The sequence below is a fragment of the Macaca thibetana genome, chromosome 1 (assembly GCF_024542745.1).
Source record: "Macaca thibetana thibetana isolate TM-01 chromosome 1, ASM2454274v1, whole genome shotgun sequence".
Lineage (NCBI taxonomy): Eukaryota > Metazoa > Chordata > Mammalia > Primates > Cercopithecidae > Macaca > Macaca thibetana.
Window position 1 is genome coordinate 111,719,084 of NC_065578.1, and position 14,212 is coordinate 111,733,295.

At 37.6% G+C, this 14,212-nt stretch overlaps 1 protein-coding gene across 3 annotated transcripts in view; it reads left to right on the plus strand.

Annotated features, from left to right (window-relative positions):
* Positions 1-14,212, plus strand: part of CTTNBP2NL (CTTNBP2 N-terminal like) — a 64,300-nt gene that overhangs the window by 10,448 nt on the left and 39,640 nt on the right. For all 3 annotated transcript variants that reach the window (XM_050747381.1, XM_050747372.1, XM_050747384.1), the window contains exons 2-3: positions 5,336-5,461; positions 9,286-9,393. In XM_050747381.1, coding sequence (XP_050603338.1) covers positions 9,295-9,393 — 99 coding nt within the window. In that variant the 5' untranslated portion in view covers positions 5,336-5,461; positions 9,286-9,294. The remainder of the gene's footprint in view (positions 1-5,335; positions 5,462-9,285; positions 9,394-14,212) is intronic.

Consider the following 14,212-nt stretch of genomic DNA (forward strand, 5'->3'; position numbering starts at 1 on the left):
GCTTTAATATAAATAGAGCACTATGTATTTGAATAGAGTACTACAGTGTTATAAATGTTGACCCTAAAAATTACTAGCTTAATTATAGAGCTGATTTCTTGAGGCCTACTTCAAAGTCTATGTTGGCAGTATTGAATAAACAAGCATCTTGATCCCTTGGCACCATTGTAATTTCTTTGTAAGTGCACTATTCATATTATATTTCAGGATAGCTCAAAACATCCTTCCTCGTGGGATCCCGAAATTGATTTTCTCTAAAAATGTTCCCAAACCGTTCTGTTTTATATAATGCTATCTATAGTGTGGCTGGGAAAAAACAGACTGATAAGGCAAAATAAGGCATTCTGAGAAATACTATGTTGTAGTGCTGTCATGATAAGAGGAAGGCTTAGATCCCCCTTACTTACAATTAGATTAGATCTAGTTGTTCTAATAGTCTGTCAAAGTAGTTAGTGGTTAACATGTTGCGTGAGTTTGCTAGGGCTGCCATAACAAAGTACCACAGATGGGGTGGCTTAAAAAATAGAAATTTATTTTTTCACAATTCTGGAGCCTAGAAGTCTGAGATCAATGTGTGGGCAAGATTGGTTTCTTCTGAGGCATCTCTTCTTGGCTTATAAAGATGTCTGTGTTCACATTGTCTTCACTCTGACCCATATATCTCTGTTTCCTCTTCTTATAAGACACCAGTCATATTGGATTAGAGCCCACCCTAATGACCTCATTTTAACTTAATTATCTCTTTAGAGATCCTGTTTCCAAATTCAGTCACATTTTGAGGTACTTGGGCTTAGAACTTCAACATACGAATTTTGGGAGGTACAATTCAGCCTGTGTTATGTATATTTAACACATGTATTGTAGTAATCCAAATATTCCAGTAATATCTTTCACCTTCAACTGAGAGAAGCTTGATTTGAGATATAATAAATCTTATACTGTTTAATATTGGAATTGAATAAAATGAGATTAGTTATCATACCTTAATTTTAGAACTTTTGTAAATAGTAACAAAACGGCTTTCTTTTTTTTTTTTTTTTTTTTTTTTTTTTTTTTGAGACAGGGTCTCGTTGTACTGCCCAGGCTGGAGTGCAGTGGCATAATCTTGCTTCACTGCAACCTCCACCACCTGGGCTCGCTGCAATTCTCCTGCCTCAGCCTACCAAGTAGCTGGGACTACAGGAACACGCCACCATGCCTGGCTAATTTTTGTATTTTTTGTAGGGATGGGATTTTGCCATGTTGTCCAGGCTGGTCTCAAACTTCTGAGCTCAGGTTATCTGCCAGCCTCAGCCTCCCAAAGTGCTGGGATTACAGGCGTGAGCCACGGCCTTCAAAAACAGCTTTCTTTAACAAATGTACAAAAGATCTGCTTTTCTTAACCAGAAAATTCTTTTTTTATTTTATTATTTTTTTATTTTTTGTAGAGACAAGGCCTTGCTATTGCCCAGGCTGGCCTTGAACTCCTGGCCTCAATTGATCCTCCTGCTTTGGCCTCCCAAAATGCTGAGATTATAGGCATAAGCCACCACACCCAGCCAGAAAATTATTTTCTAGTAGCACGTTGATATGTTTTGCTTCCTAGCCTAACCTTTAAATGCCAAAGAGGAATGAAAGGGACCATTTAGAATGTTGTCACTCTTTTATTCCAAATGAATAAATAATCCTTCTGAAAAATTAGAATCTTAAATATTTTGAGATAGTCAAGGTAGTGTGTCAACACCTTCTACCCCCAATATGAGGTTGTTTTGAATACATTTTAATTTTTTGTTAAGGAGCAACCCGATTAACTGAAGCTTTGAATGCATTTTTTAAAATAGCAGTGCATTTCTGTTCATATTCAGATTTAGTGTTTGTAAATGTGGCAAGTTTCTTTTTTATTATTATTTCATGTATACTGGGTTTTAAGAAAGTGCATGATCTAGTGGGAAACTATCAAAAACACCCATTTCACCTGTCCATCTTGGCTCTTTGAGTTTTAAGAATTTACTGGCCCCCTGTATTTTGGCTTGGCTTATATGTATTGAAAGAGTCTTTACGGGCTGGGCGTGGTGGTCACACCTATAATCCCAGCACTTTGGGAGGCTGAGGCGGGCGAATCACTTGAGGTCAGGAGTTCAAGACCAGCCTGGCCACATGTTGAGACACCGTCTCTACTAAAAATACAAAAGTTAGCCAGGCATGATAGCATTGCCCTGTAGTCCCAGCTACTTAGGAGGCTGAGGCAGGAGAATCACTTAAACTGCAGAGGCAGAGGTTGCAGTGAGCCAAGATTGCGCCACTGCACTCCAGCCTGGGCAACCGAGTGAGGCGTATCTCAAAAGAAAAGAAAAAAGAATCTTTACATAATTGGAGTCAATCTCCTTTATATCTTTGCTCACTGATCACTAATCACTTTGCTCACCAATACTAAAAACTCACTGAATTACCTTAATCTGAGTTATTTGTAGTCCAAATATAAATTTCTTAAATTTGATAGCTGAGTATAAATTTCTTAAGTTTGATATCTGAGTATATAATTAAAAAGTGATTTTTATCCAGTGTGGCAAGAATGATCTCCTAGGTTAAATTACTGATTAAAAAAATTAGTCCAGTTGATTTATTTAAATAGATCTATATAGATTTTTTTGAGGCATTTCTATGTCAGGAACTATCTAAAGCCTCATCTAAAAATGTTGTTTTCCTACCTTATGTGGAAAAACCTACCACCTGGAAAGAAAGAAAGCCTCAGTTCTATGTAGATATGCTCACACCCAGATAATAGAGAGACAAACATCTTGCTTGTACTCCACCCTGCCCTGCCCTGTCCTGCCCTGTCCTACTGTTTACATAGCTATAGAAGCTGTTTGGGGTGTTTCTTTTTCTGCCACTCAGTCTCTATATGATAAAATGGCAGCAATGCTTGTTATCTTATGGAATTAAGTCAGAATTCCAGAGCAGAAACTGGGACTTCTTCAAGGAAAAAAAAAAAAAGCATAACCGAAACCAGAATGAGTGGAGCTTGGATAATATCCAGAAAGGGGAAAATATCAGAATAAAATGAACAGAGCCCAAGCCCTATCAACATACTTCTAGGCAAAATCAGTACTACAATTAAGGAGGCACAGTGGGGTAGTCGGGGGGATGCAGTTTTTAATACCCATAACTTCTGACTATTGGCACAATAAAGTTCATCTAGAAAAGACTCATGCTCTCCTGGCTATTGGCCTAAGGTTTCATCGTGGGATGAAACCTGTGAATAGACCAAATGGTATGCTGGGCAGGCTCATTTGAAATCACTTATTGATAACATAAAAATAAGTGTAGGCCGGGCACAGTGGCTCACACCTGTAATCCGAGCACTTTGGGCGGCCGAGGCAGGTGTATCACCTGAGGTCAGGAGTTTGAGACCAGCCTGACCAACATAGAGAAACCCCATCTCTACTAAAAGTGCAAAATTAGCTGGGCGTGGTGGCGCATGCCTATAATCTCAGCAACTCAGAAGGCTGAGGTAGGAGAATCACTTGAACCTGGGAGGCGGAGGTTGTGGTGATCAAGATCGTGCCATTGCACTCCAGCCTGGGCAACGAGAGCGAAACTCCATCTCAAAAAAAAAAAAAAAGTGTTATACTTAGCCCTTAAATGGGTTTATTTTTCCAGACTATTAAAGTATCTTTTTTAAAGATAAATATCTTTATCTTTTTTATTGTATATATTTATATGTGTATTTTTTATTGAGAAAACTATAAAGCTTAATATAGCTATAGCTGGCTATACCACAGTGTATGGTAATGTATCCAGACAATTTGTCTACAGGTGGTTTTTATTTCAGATTTATAGACTGTAGCATTCCTTAGAAATATCTGTCTAAACTCTGAGGAAAGTTGGGTCTTGGAAGGAATGAGCTGAGCATTTAGTTGAAATGATCTTGTCCTTCAGAGTCACTGATGATGAAAATGACAAGTGACAGCTTACTTAGAAAATAAGTAGGAAATGAGTCCATAGACTCATAGAAATATCTGTGTCTAAACTCTAAGGTAATTTGGGTCTTGGAAGGAATGAGCTGAGCATCTAGTTGAACTGATCTTATCCCTCAGTCACTGATGATGAAAATGACAAGTGACAGCTTACTTAGAACACGAGTAGGGAATGAGTCTATAGACACAATGTGGCATACCAAATATCCGTCAATCATATTTCTGATAATGAATATAGGGCTAGAAATACGCTTTTTCTGAATATCCTTGGCCACATAATTCTGCCCATATATTGGGCAGAAATTGCTGGAATAGCTTATTCAGTGGTTTGTGTATATGTTGTTGGGTCTATCTATATTCTTGACTGTTTAACAAACTCATACTTCCTGTCCTAACTTGAGAGATTTGTAATTAGTTTAATTATTGATTCTTGTTTTAATGAAGCAACCAAGGACTTATTGCAGCATTATTTCTTCCTTTGACACTGTCCCCATTTGACTGTTAGGTTTCAGCAACTCAAATGGGCTTTCAGACTTAGTGCCTTAAAATACAAAACAAAGATTACATTTTATCAAATAAAAGTGAAGGCCTATCATTTTTAATAAAATTTTTTGGGCCTAATACACTGTTAGGAAATCATAAACAAAAAAATTACATATAATTTAACATTTAACATCTGATCATAAATGTGAAAGAGTAGAAGCTGAGGATGCGTAATCAACCTTATAGACAAAGTCGAGATGCTAAGAGGCTGATTTGTTTGTTTATGGATTGTTGGGAGGTGAGGAGATGAGAATTTTCCTTATATGAATTTGGCAGTTTAAAAATTTCCATTGTAATTATTCTTTTTTTCTTTTTTTTTTTTTTTTTTTTTTTTTTTTTTTTTGAGACGGAGTCTCACTCTGTCGCCCAGGCTGGAGTGCAGTGGCATGATCTCAGCTCACTGCAAGCTCTGCCTTCCAGGTTCATGCCATTCTCCTGCCTTAGCCTCAGTAGTAGCTGGGACCACAGGCACCCGCCATTACGCCCGGCTAAATCTAAGTGCATTGTGCTTAAGTCATGGTGATTCAAGCAAATAGGTTTTTGTCATTTCAGAAAGAGAAAAATCAGAAGTTAAAATGGCAGTGGACATCTTAAAGTAGGAAAGATCTCAAAAGCCTCTACCTTTCCTTATTTTAGTTACCATAGGGAAGTCAGATTCCTGGTATTTTTCATATATTATTCAACTTCAACTTGAAGAACTGGCTATTTTCTTCTTTCTTGTCATTATCAACCTACAGCTGTCAGACCTCATCAGGGATAACAGTTGACATTAATGGGATTTACCAAATTGTTTATAGTATAATCACATGAACAATAGATTTCTCCTTATTTTGCAGCATTGGACACATTTCCACCATGCTAATGGCATTTTAAATGTATTTGGCAATTTTCCCAATTTTTTACTGAAGAAAACTTGAAGAGTTTATACTTGAGGACTGAAGTGTGATTCTGCTGATTGTCAGGTCAGTATCACCCCCACCTCCAAGAATATCACTGCTCTCCTAAAATCTAATGCAGTTTTACTATCCATTCTTTTATATTTCAGGCAAAAATTTATTGCATTGTCCTATATATTGAGATTACATTCAAATGCATAGAACAGAAGGAATTGTTAAATTTTAATACTTATAAATAGTGGTTATTGGAATATGCAAAAACAGATCTGTTGGTTCTTACATTACACAGCAGTGGCCTTTCTTTCCTTCTGTGTAATATTTGTATTGTATTCATGTAGACACTAAGCTGAGTTGGTATTTTTTTTTTTTTTTTGAGACAGAGTCTCACTCTGTTGACCAGGCTAGAATGCAGTAGCGTGATTTCGGCTCACTGCCATCTCCACCTCCCAGGTTCAAGCTATTCTCCTGCCTCAGCCTCTCGAGTAGCTGGGACTACAGGTGTACACCACCACATCCAGCTAATTTTTTGTATTTTAAGTAGAGACAGGGTTTCACCATGTTGGCCAGGCTGATCTTAAACTCCTGACCTCAAGTAATCTGCCTGCCTCCACCTCCCAAAGTGCTGGGATGGGATTACAGGCACAAGTAACCATGCCCACCTGAGTTGGGACATATTAGTGAAATGTTCCAGTTATTAACATTTGTGTGCAGAAGTGATTTGTAAACACAGAGATAATAAAAGAATTCTTTGTCATTGGCAAGGAATAGAACTTTTTCTTGCCTGGGCTGAACTGTTTTGTAATTAAAGTGACTCTGAAGATTGTTTTAATTTTACTCTTTTACAAGGATGTATATTTATCATAACAGATTAAAGACTTTTTTCATTTTACATGTCAAAGACTTTAGGTACAATGTAATTTAGTTCTTTGTATATGTACCTCTTATTTTTATTTAATTAGACTCTAACAAATAATACTTGATTTTTACTTAGAAGCTTAAAATGGAACCAAGAAGGACTTCCCAATTGCAAAAGGGGAGCTGAAGTTATTTCTGAGGTCATCGATCTTGGCTGTCTGCAATTTTTGATAGTGCCTTTCTTAAATTCTTTTGAAAAATGAGACAGGGTAATAGTTACTAATAATGAAACCATTAATAATGAAACCAGGTATCAGCAATGTGGTAAGATGTTCTACATTTATTAACTCAATCTTCATAGCAGCCCTGTGAGTTAAATATTATTATCCCCCTTTCACAGATTAGAAAACAGAGTCAGATAACTTGCCCAGTCACACAACTAGGAAGATGCAGATGTGGCATCTGACTACCAAGCTACATGTTCTTTCCAATATAACCTCTTATAAAGTGTAGCTTTATTAGGTTTGTTAGAATTTTTTTGTTTAGTTTTTAGTTTTTAGTTTTAAAATAAATGTTATGAGATATATCCCTGATACTAAAATGAACATCATTTACTAGTTGCTAAAATTCACTTGTTAGAAAATAGAGGCCGGCGCGGTGGCTCACACCTTTAATCTCAGTGCTTTGGGAGGCCAAGGTGGGCAGATCATCTGCGGTCAGGAGTTGGAGACCAGCTTGGCCAACATGGTGAAACCCCATCTCTACTAAAAATACAAAAATTAGCTGGGCATGGTGTCATGTGCCTGTAATCCCAGCTACTTCGGAGGCTGAGGCAGGAGAATCACTTGAACCCGGGAGGCAGAGGTTGCAGTAAGCCGAAACTGCACCATTGCGCTCCAGCCTGGGCAACAAAAGCGAAACTCTGTCTCAAAATAAATAAATAAATAAATAAATAAATAAATAAATAAAAAGGCCAGGTGTAGTGGCTCACGCCTGTAATCCTAGCACTTTGGGAGACTGAGGTGGATGGGTCACCTGAGATCAGGAGTTCAAGACGAGCCTTGCCAACATGGTGAAACCCCGTTTCTACTAAAATACAAAAATTAGCCATGTATGATGGCGGGTACCTGTAATCCCAGCTACTCAGAGGCTGAGACTGGAGAATTACTTTAACGTGGGAGACGGTGGTTGCAGTGAGCCGAAATCACCCCACTGCATTCCAGCCTGGGCAACTAAGACTCCATTTCAAAAAAAGAAAATTAGCAATTAGAGCTGAGGTTACATTGAAGATGTTTTACTGCGCTTTAAAAGGCTTGTGCAGCGTGTCTTGGAACACAATCTAACAACAAAGTGAAGTATGCATTTTATACATGTTCACTTAAAAGCAGTAGCTCTGGAAGGAATCACTTCTTTTTTTGTGTGGCCCCTAAAATTTAGTAAGAGTGATAAATTACTGGAGGATGTGTGAACTGGTCATGTTGTGATTCATTTTCCTTAAGAGTGGCAATTTGGAAATAAAAAGTAGAGAGAGAAATATTTGTTCTACTTTGGAAATTATAAAGTATATCTTAACCGTACACACTGGTCAGAAGGCCCTTCCAAGATTGTACAGCAGTCTAACTTCTATCTTTATGTGTTTTATGAGAATTAGTCTTGTAGAAAGGATTGAGCTTGTGCCATGCAATTTGCCATTTAACATACTTTGGAACATGCAGATTCTCAGAGAAATGTGAACTTATTAAGTCAGATAAATTCAGTTTGTAGTAGCCTAGCCAATTAAGATGTTTAAATAGGCCTGACACAGTGGCTTATGCCTGTCATTCCTGCACTTTGGGAGGATAAGGTGGGAGGACCGCTTGAGCCCAGGAGTTTGAGTCCAGTCTGGGCAACACAGGAAGACCCCATTTCTACAAACAATAAAAAATAAATTAACCAGGCATGGTGGCATGTATCAGTGATCCTAGCTGCTTGGGAAGCTGAGGCAGGAGAATCGCTTGAGCCCAGGAGGTTGAGGCTACAGTGAGCCATGTTTGCACCACTACACTCCAGCCTGGGTGACAGAGCAAGACCCTGTCTTAAAAAAAAAAAATGTTTAAACATTATACTTTGAGAATTCATTTGAAAGTAAGTTTGCATATAGTTGAATTAAGTCTATTTTACTATATAAAATATAAATATTGTGATAGCTATTGTCTGTGAAGGTAGACAATTTAAAAGAAAAATTTCTCCCGTACTCCCAGCAACATTATCTCTTTGCCCAAATTTTATTTTAACCAATTGAATAGGGATATCAGAATGTTTTATATACAGTTTTGGAAATTGATTATCTAAAACTGGGAAATCTTTTGATGGTCTAACCATTTTTCAGAGAAATGGTAGTCATTATAACACAATTTTACCTGAAAAATTAGTGGCTAATTTTTTTTTTTTTTTTTTTTTTTTTTTTTTTTTTTGAGACAGAGTCTCACTCTGTTGCCCAGGCTGGAGTACAGTGGCGTGGTCTTGGCTCACTCCAATCTTCGCCTCCTGGGTTCAAGTGATTCCCCTGCCTCAGCCTCCTGAGTAACTGGGGCTACAGGCGCTCACCACCATGCCCAGCTAATGTTTTGTATTTCAGTAGAGACAGGGTTTCACCATGTTGGCCAGGATGGTCTCCATCTCCTGACTTCGTGATCCGCCCACCTCAGCCTCCCAAAGTGCTAGGATTACAGGCGTGCGCCACCGCGACCAGCCCTAGCGGCTAATTCTTTCTGAGATTTTTCTAGGATGTTTGTTTGTAAACATGTCTGGAGGAAATACGAAAAATTGATCTTTGTGAGTGGTAGTGAAATCAGTAATTAAAGTGAATTTTATTTTCTGTTGCTGCTCAGTTTGTGATTAACATCAGAAAACTTATATTTCTATTTAATTGCAACTATTTCCTTTATTAAGGCATTTGATACTATAATTGCCCTTATCTCTCACTTTATTTTTTCTTTAATTGTATCAAATTAACGATGTCTTGGGAGATTGTCTGATTGTTACCTTTGTTTTAGGCTTTCAAGATGAATCTGGAAAAACTCAGCAAGCCTGAACTCCTGACACTATTTAGTATTCTTGAAGGAGAGCTTGAAGCAAGGGACCTTGTTATAGAAGCCTTAAAGGTATGTTAAAAAAAAAAAAAAAGAGAGGTCATCATACATTTTGAAAGTCATTCATTGGTTGTAATTTATTTATAAGGTATTTCTGTAGTTTCCATTGAAGTTGAATGGAGGACAGATACTTGGATAGGTAGCCACCTACATGGTGTGATATTAGGGACACTGGTGAAACCTTTGTGTTTTCAAAATAGTTGCCTTAGTTTCTCGATCCAATGTCTAGACCTTGAACTTCATTCTTTTTGAGACCGAATGTCACTCTGTCACCAGGCTGAGGTACAGTGGTGCTGTCTTGGCTCACTGCAACTTCTGCCTCCTGCGTTCAAGTGCCTGCGCCAGCCTCCCGAGTGGCTGGGACTACAGGCACACACCACCACGCCCAGCTAATTTTTGTATTTTTAGTAGAGACAGGGTTTCACCATGTTGGCTAGGATGGTCTCGATATCTTGACCTGGTGATCCAGCCCCACCCTCGGCCTCCCAAAGTGCTGAGATTACAGGCGTGAGCCACCGCGCCCGGTAGAACTTCATTCTTTTAGTTTAGTGGCCCTTAGCTGTTTTTGAATGCTACCCCTTTTAGATTTGATAAGACCAACTTCCTAATAAATGTATATACATCCATATATCAGAATTTGAAATATAGTTATCTGAGAGATCAAGGATCCCATGAAAACATCCACGGATTCCTTGGACCCCAGATTAAGAATTCTTACTTTTGGTAGTTTTAGCCCATTTCTAATTCTCACCACTAATTGCCTATTGTTATTCTCACTTCTTTCCCCCATTTATCGTCTGTCTCAATCCCTTCATAATTAGGATAGGAGTGGGGGTGACAGCTGCCTCTAATGGAAAAATCAGAGGATGACCTTGTTTTCTCTTTTATAGTTTTACCAAGATAACGTCTCTGCTTTTCAGCCTTAGAAACTGTACAAACCTGTAGTGGTTTATATCTCTGTTTACTAATCACTGTATCCTCAGTACCCAGCTTAGTGCCAGGCATGTAGATGCTCAGTAAATGTTTGTTGAACAAATGAAATGATTGCACCATTGTGGTGTGTTACTTTAAAAGACTACCATAATACTTCTAAGTGGATGTTGTGAATTACTAAATTTTAAAGCCTCTTCTTATGTGCTCTGCAGCATACACTGCCTTCTGGTTTTAATGTTAACAGATGCTTAGATGCTTTTTGCACATGTTTTCCTAAAATATATTTTTTTCTGCATGAATCCAATTTTGGTTACTATAGGCAGTTCTGATAAGTTGAAAGAGAAGCCTGAGAAGCAAGAGCTAAAATTAAGGGAGCATTTTGATATAAGATACCATTCAGAATCAGGCACAAGTGTTGTATTTAGTCTGCATATGGTCTGTAGGTGATAAAATTATTCTGAGGCTTAACTCTGTGCAGTTTAGGTGAAATGAATAGCTTCACCAGAAGTGACACATATTTAAACAATCTATTGTTAGATAAAATAGGGGGCAGCTGGGATTAAAATTGTTTCAATCCTTTGAGAAAAGTAACTGCCATAGCATTCTTTAAACTGAATGTCATTTTATCTATGGAGTTTTGGGGATTTTTTTATTGTTATTTGTTTTGGTTCTCCAATATATCATGATTTTACTGCATTATTTGTATAGCTTTTGCTTAACAATAAACACTTGTTGGACTTTATGAACTAATATGGCAACTTACTAATTTTCTTCCTTTTAATATTGGTTCCTAAACGATGCTTAGTGGGTTGAAAAGGTTTTGGTCTTTGTTCTAAATAGCTATGATTTGTTTTTCTTTTCTGTTTTGCTTCCAGTAAAAAAAAAAAAAAAAATCTTTTTATTTTCTCCCTAGCTTCAAAATAGATTTTTGTCTGTACATAAAATCTATTCTTTAACCTTATATCTCTAAACAAAACCATATGGCTTACTGTCACTTCTCTGGCAAGGCTCGAGTTTCTTTTGGGATATGTTGTAAAGCTCCCATAGGCTATAAGTTGACCTTACCTGTAGAGTTAGCATTGTAAAAGAGCTATATTCCTATTCCAAAATTTCTGCAAAGTGCCAGATTGCAGCTATGCTCTTCTAGAGCCCCCATAATTATGTTCTTTTTCTTCCCAGAAGCCTCCTCACTCACTCTCTGTTGCAGCCAAGACATGTTTGGCATAGAACCAGGGAAAGCCAATAGAAAATAATTTAACAAATTATTCAGTGTCTTGTGTATTTCAAATCTAATTGTTACAGAGGGGACCTATACTATATTTCGTCCTAATTAAATTTTATTTAAAGTGGTTTTCTGATTTAAAAGGAATCATGTCAGAAAAAAAACCTTCTTTATGAACATCTTTCCCTTTTATTACTTTAATTTCATGAATAAGAACACTAAAGGAATACCCTCTACAAAGAAAGAAAATTACATTGCTCATGAACTGTCTGGGGGAAGCAGAGAGTGGAACCACACAGTTCAGCAGGAAAGCCTCAGTTCATTAATTCCAAGCAAATCTAGTAAATGGCTTCCTACCATAGTCTGTGATTGCTCCAGAGGAGAATAAAGGAAGGTTAATCAGTGATCATTTTTAAAAACCTGAAAAATAGATTTGACTGCTAATAAAATTTAGATTAAATAGTTTATTTCTGAATATTCCACATCAGGTATATTACATCTGCACATCTTAGATCTGATGCAAAGCTGCACTAAATGGCTTCTGTGACTAAATAGAATCCACCTTGCATTTATTGGTATCACTTTATTTTAAAGCATTATTTAAATCATCTATACAATGATAAATGGTGAAATATTACAGCTTTCATGTGGAATTAACTTAAGGAGTCTTGAATTCCTTTTCACTGATGCCTCAATCATAAAACAGGTATAACTCTTTTAAAACTGAGGATAGAACTTTGTTGTGTTTGGCCAAAGGCTGTTGCAAAATTCCCAAAGCAAGAAGATTTACGGGCAAAAATGTTGCAGACATGACAAAGTTAGAAGTATATTTAGAGTACGAGATTATGTAATACATCATTCTATAGGTTTAACTGTGAGTTTTTTCAGCCACAAAGGTTAAAATGAAAAAATCTAAATTTTATGTCTGTGTTGAAACAAATAATTTACTTTCACTGAAAATATTCTTGAAAAAATAATCATAAGGATCTAATGACAGTGCCAGATACAGAAAACAAAATAAAAGTTACCATGGAAGGTGCTGTGGCTTAAGAACATCACAGCTATGATCATATAGTGGTTAGTACTCTGTGTTGTGCCTGCAGCAACCTCAGTTTGGATCCAAATTGTGGCACCAAAAATTAAAAAAAGATAACATCTCAAGTTCACTGTAAGTCCATAGTCTAACATCTGCTTTTGGTCATGGCCTTGTACTTATTATGGAAGCAGATTATTATAAAGACTGGTCTGAAATGGAAAAAGGTAAAATTGAACTTAGCAATCACCATACATTGTCCTATACTAATAAGCCTATGAAGGTAGTTTGCATTTTTTTAAAAAATCAGATATTAGCTTGCTTGATAACAGATCTTTGAAAGTCTTAAATGGACTCAAGTTGAAACATTCTTTGGCACCCATAAGCCTGGACCTAACAATTCTTTGGCCAAAAATAATCCCATTTTAATAGATGGTTTTTAGGAAGAGCTTTTAAGATTGGGATGGGTGGTTTCAATCATTGAGAAAGATCACCTGAACACATGAACATAGGCTATAACTGACAGAAGTCCAATTTCTGTCTAGTTCCCAACTGGGATATAGGGTGAAAATGAACTTTATTTAGGTTACTGAGTTATAAGGTTTTTATATTTACATTCATGACCTTTATTATGAAACATGTTAATGAATTAATCAGTGACCATTTGTGTCCGTGTTTTAATGTGTTTTTTAGAGTTGGAGTGGCTTCTTTTTTTTTTTTTTGAGATGAAGTCTCGCTCTGTTGCCCAGGCTGGAGTACAATGGCATGATTTCAGTTCACTGCAGTCTCCGCTTCCTGAGTTCAAGCAATTCTCCTATCTCAGCCTCCGAGTAGCTGGGATTACAGGCATGCGCCACCATGCCCAGCTAATTTTTAAATATTTTTGTAGAGATGGGGTTTCACCGTGTTGGCCCGGCTGGTCTTGAACTCCTGACTCCTGATCCACCCACCTCAGCCTCCCAAAGTGCTGGGATTACATGCGTGAGCCACCACACCCGGCCTGGAGTGGCTATTTTTATTCCTATGCTCTCTCTCTCTCTTCTTCTGGAGACAGAGTCTTACTCTGTCATCTAGGCTAGAGTACAGTGGCTGGAGTGCACAGCTCAGTGCAGCCTCAACCTGCTGGGCTTCAGTAATCCTCCCACCTCAGCCTCCTGAGTAACTGGGACTACAGGGGCTTGCCACTAAACCTGGCTAAGTTTTGTATTTTTTGTAGAGATAGGGTTTTGCCATGTTACCCAGGCTGGTCTCAAACTCCTGCTCAAGCAATTCTGCTGTCCCAGCCTCCCAAAGTGCTAGGATTACAGGCATGAGCCACTGTGCCAGCCAGTTCCTGCTCTGTCTGAGTAAAGTTTATACATGGATTCCTGGCTTTTCAAAAAAGAAACATAAAGACAATTACTAGGCACTCTTCAAAACTATCAACCAGAATATTCAATTAAGTTTAGCTGTTAGGAACATGAGCTTTCAAGTGAGATGGACTTAGGGTTTGAGCTCTGCCACTCAATTGTAGTGTGATCTTAGACAAATTATTTTACCTTGTAAGTTTTATCTGTAAAATGTTATGGTTATTATGAGGACCAGATGAGATAGCAAATGCTAATTGAAGTGCTCAGTGCTCATTTACTGTTAGTTATTATTAT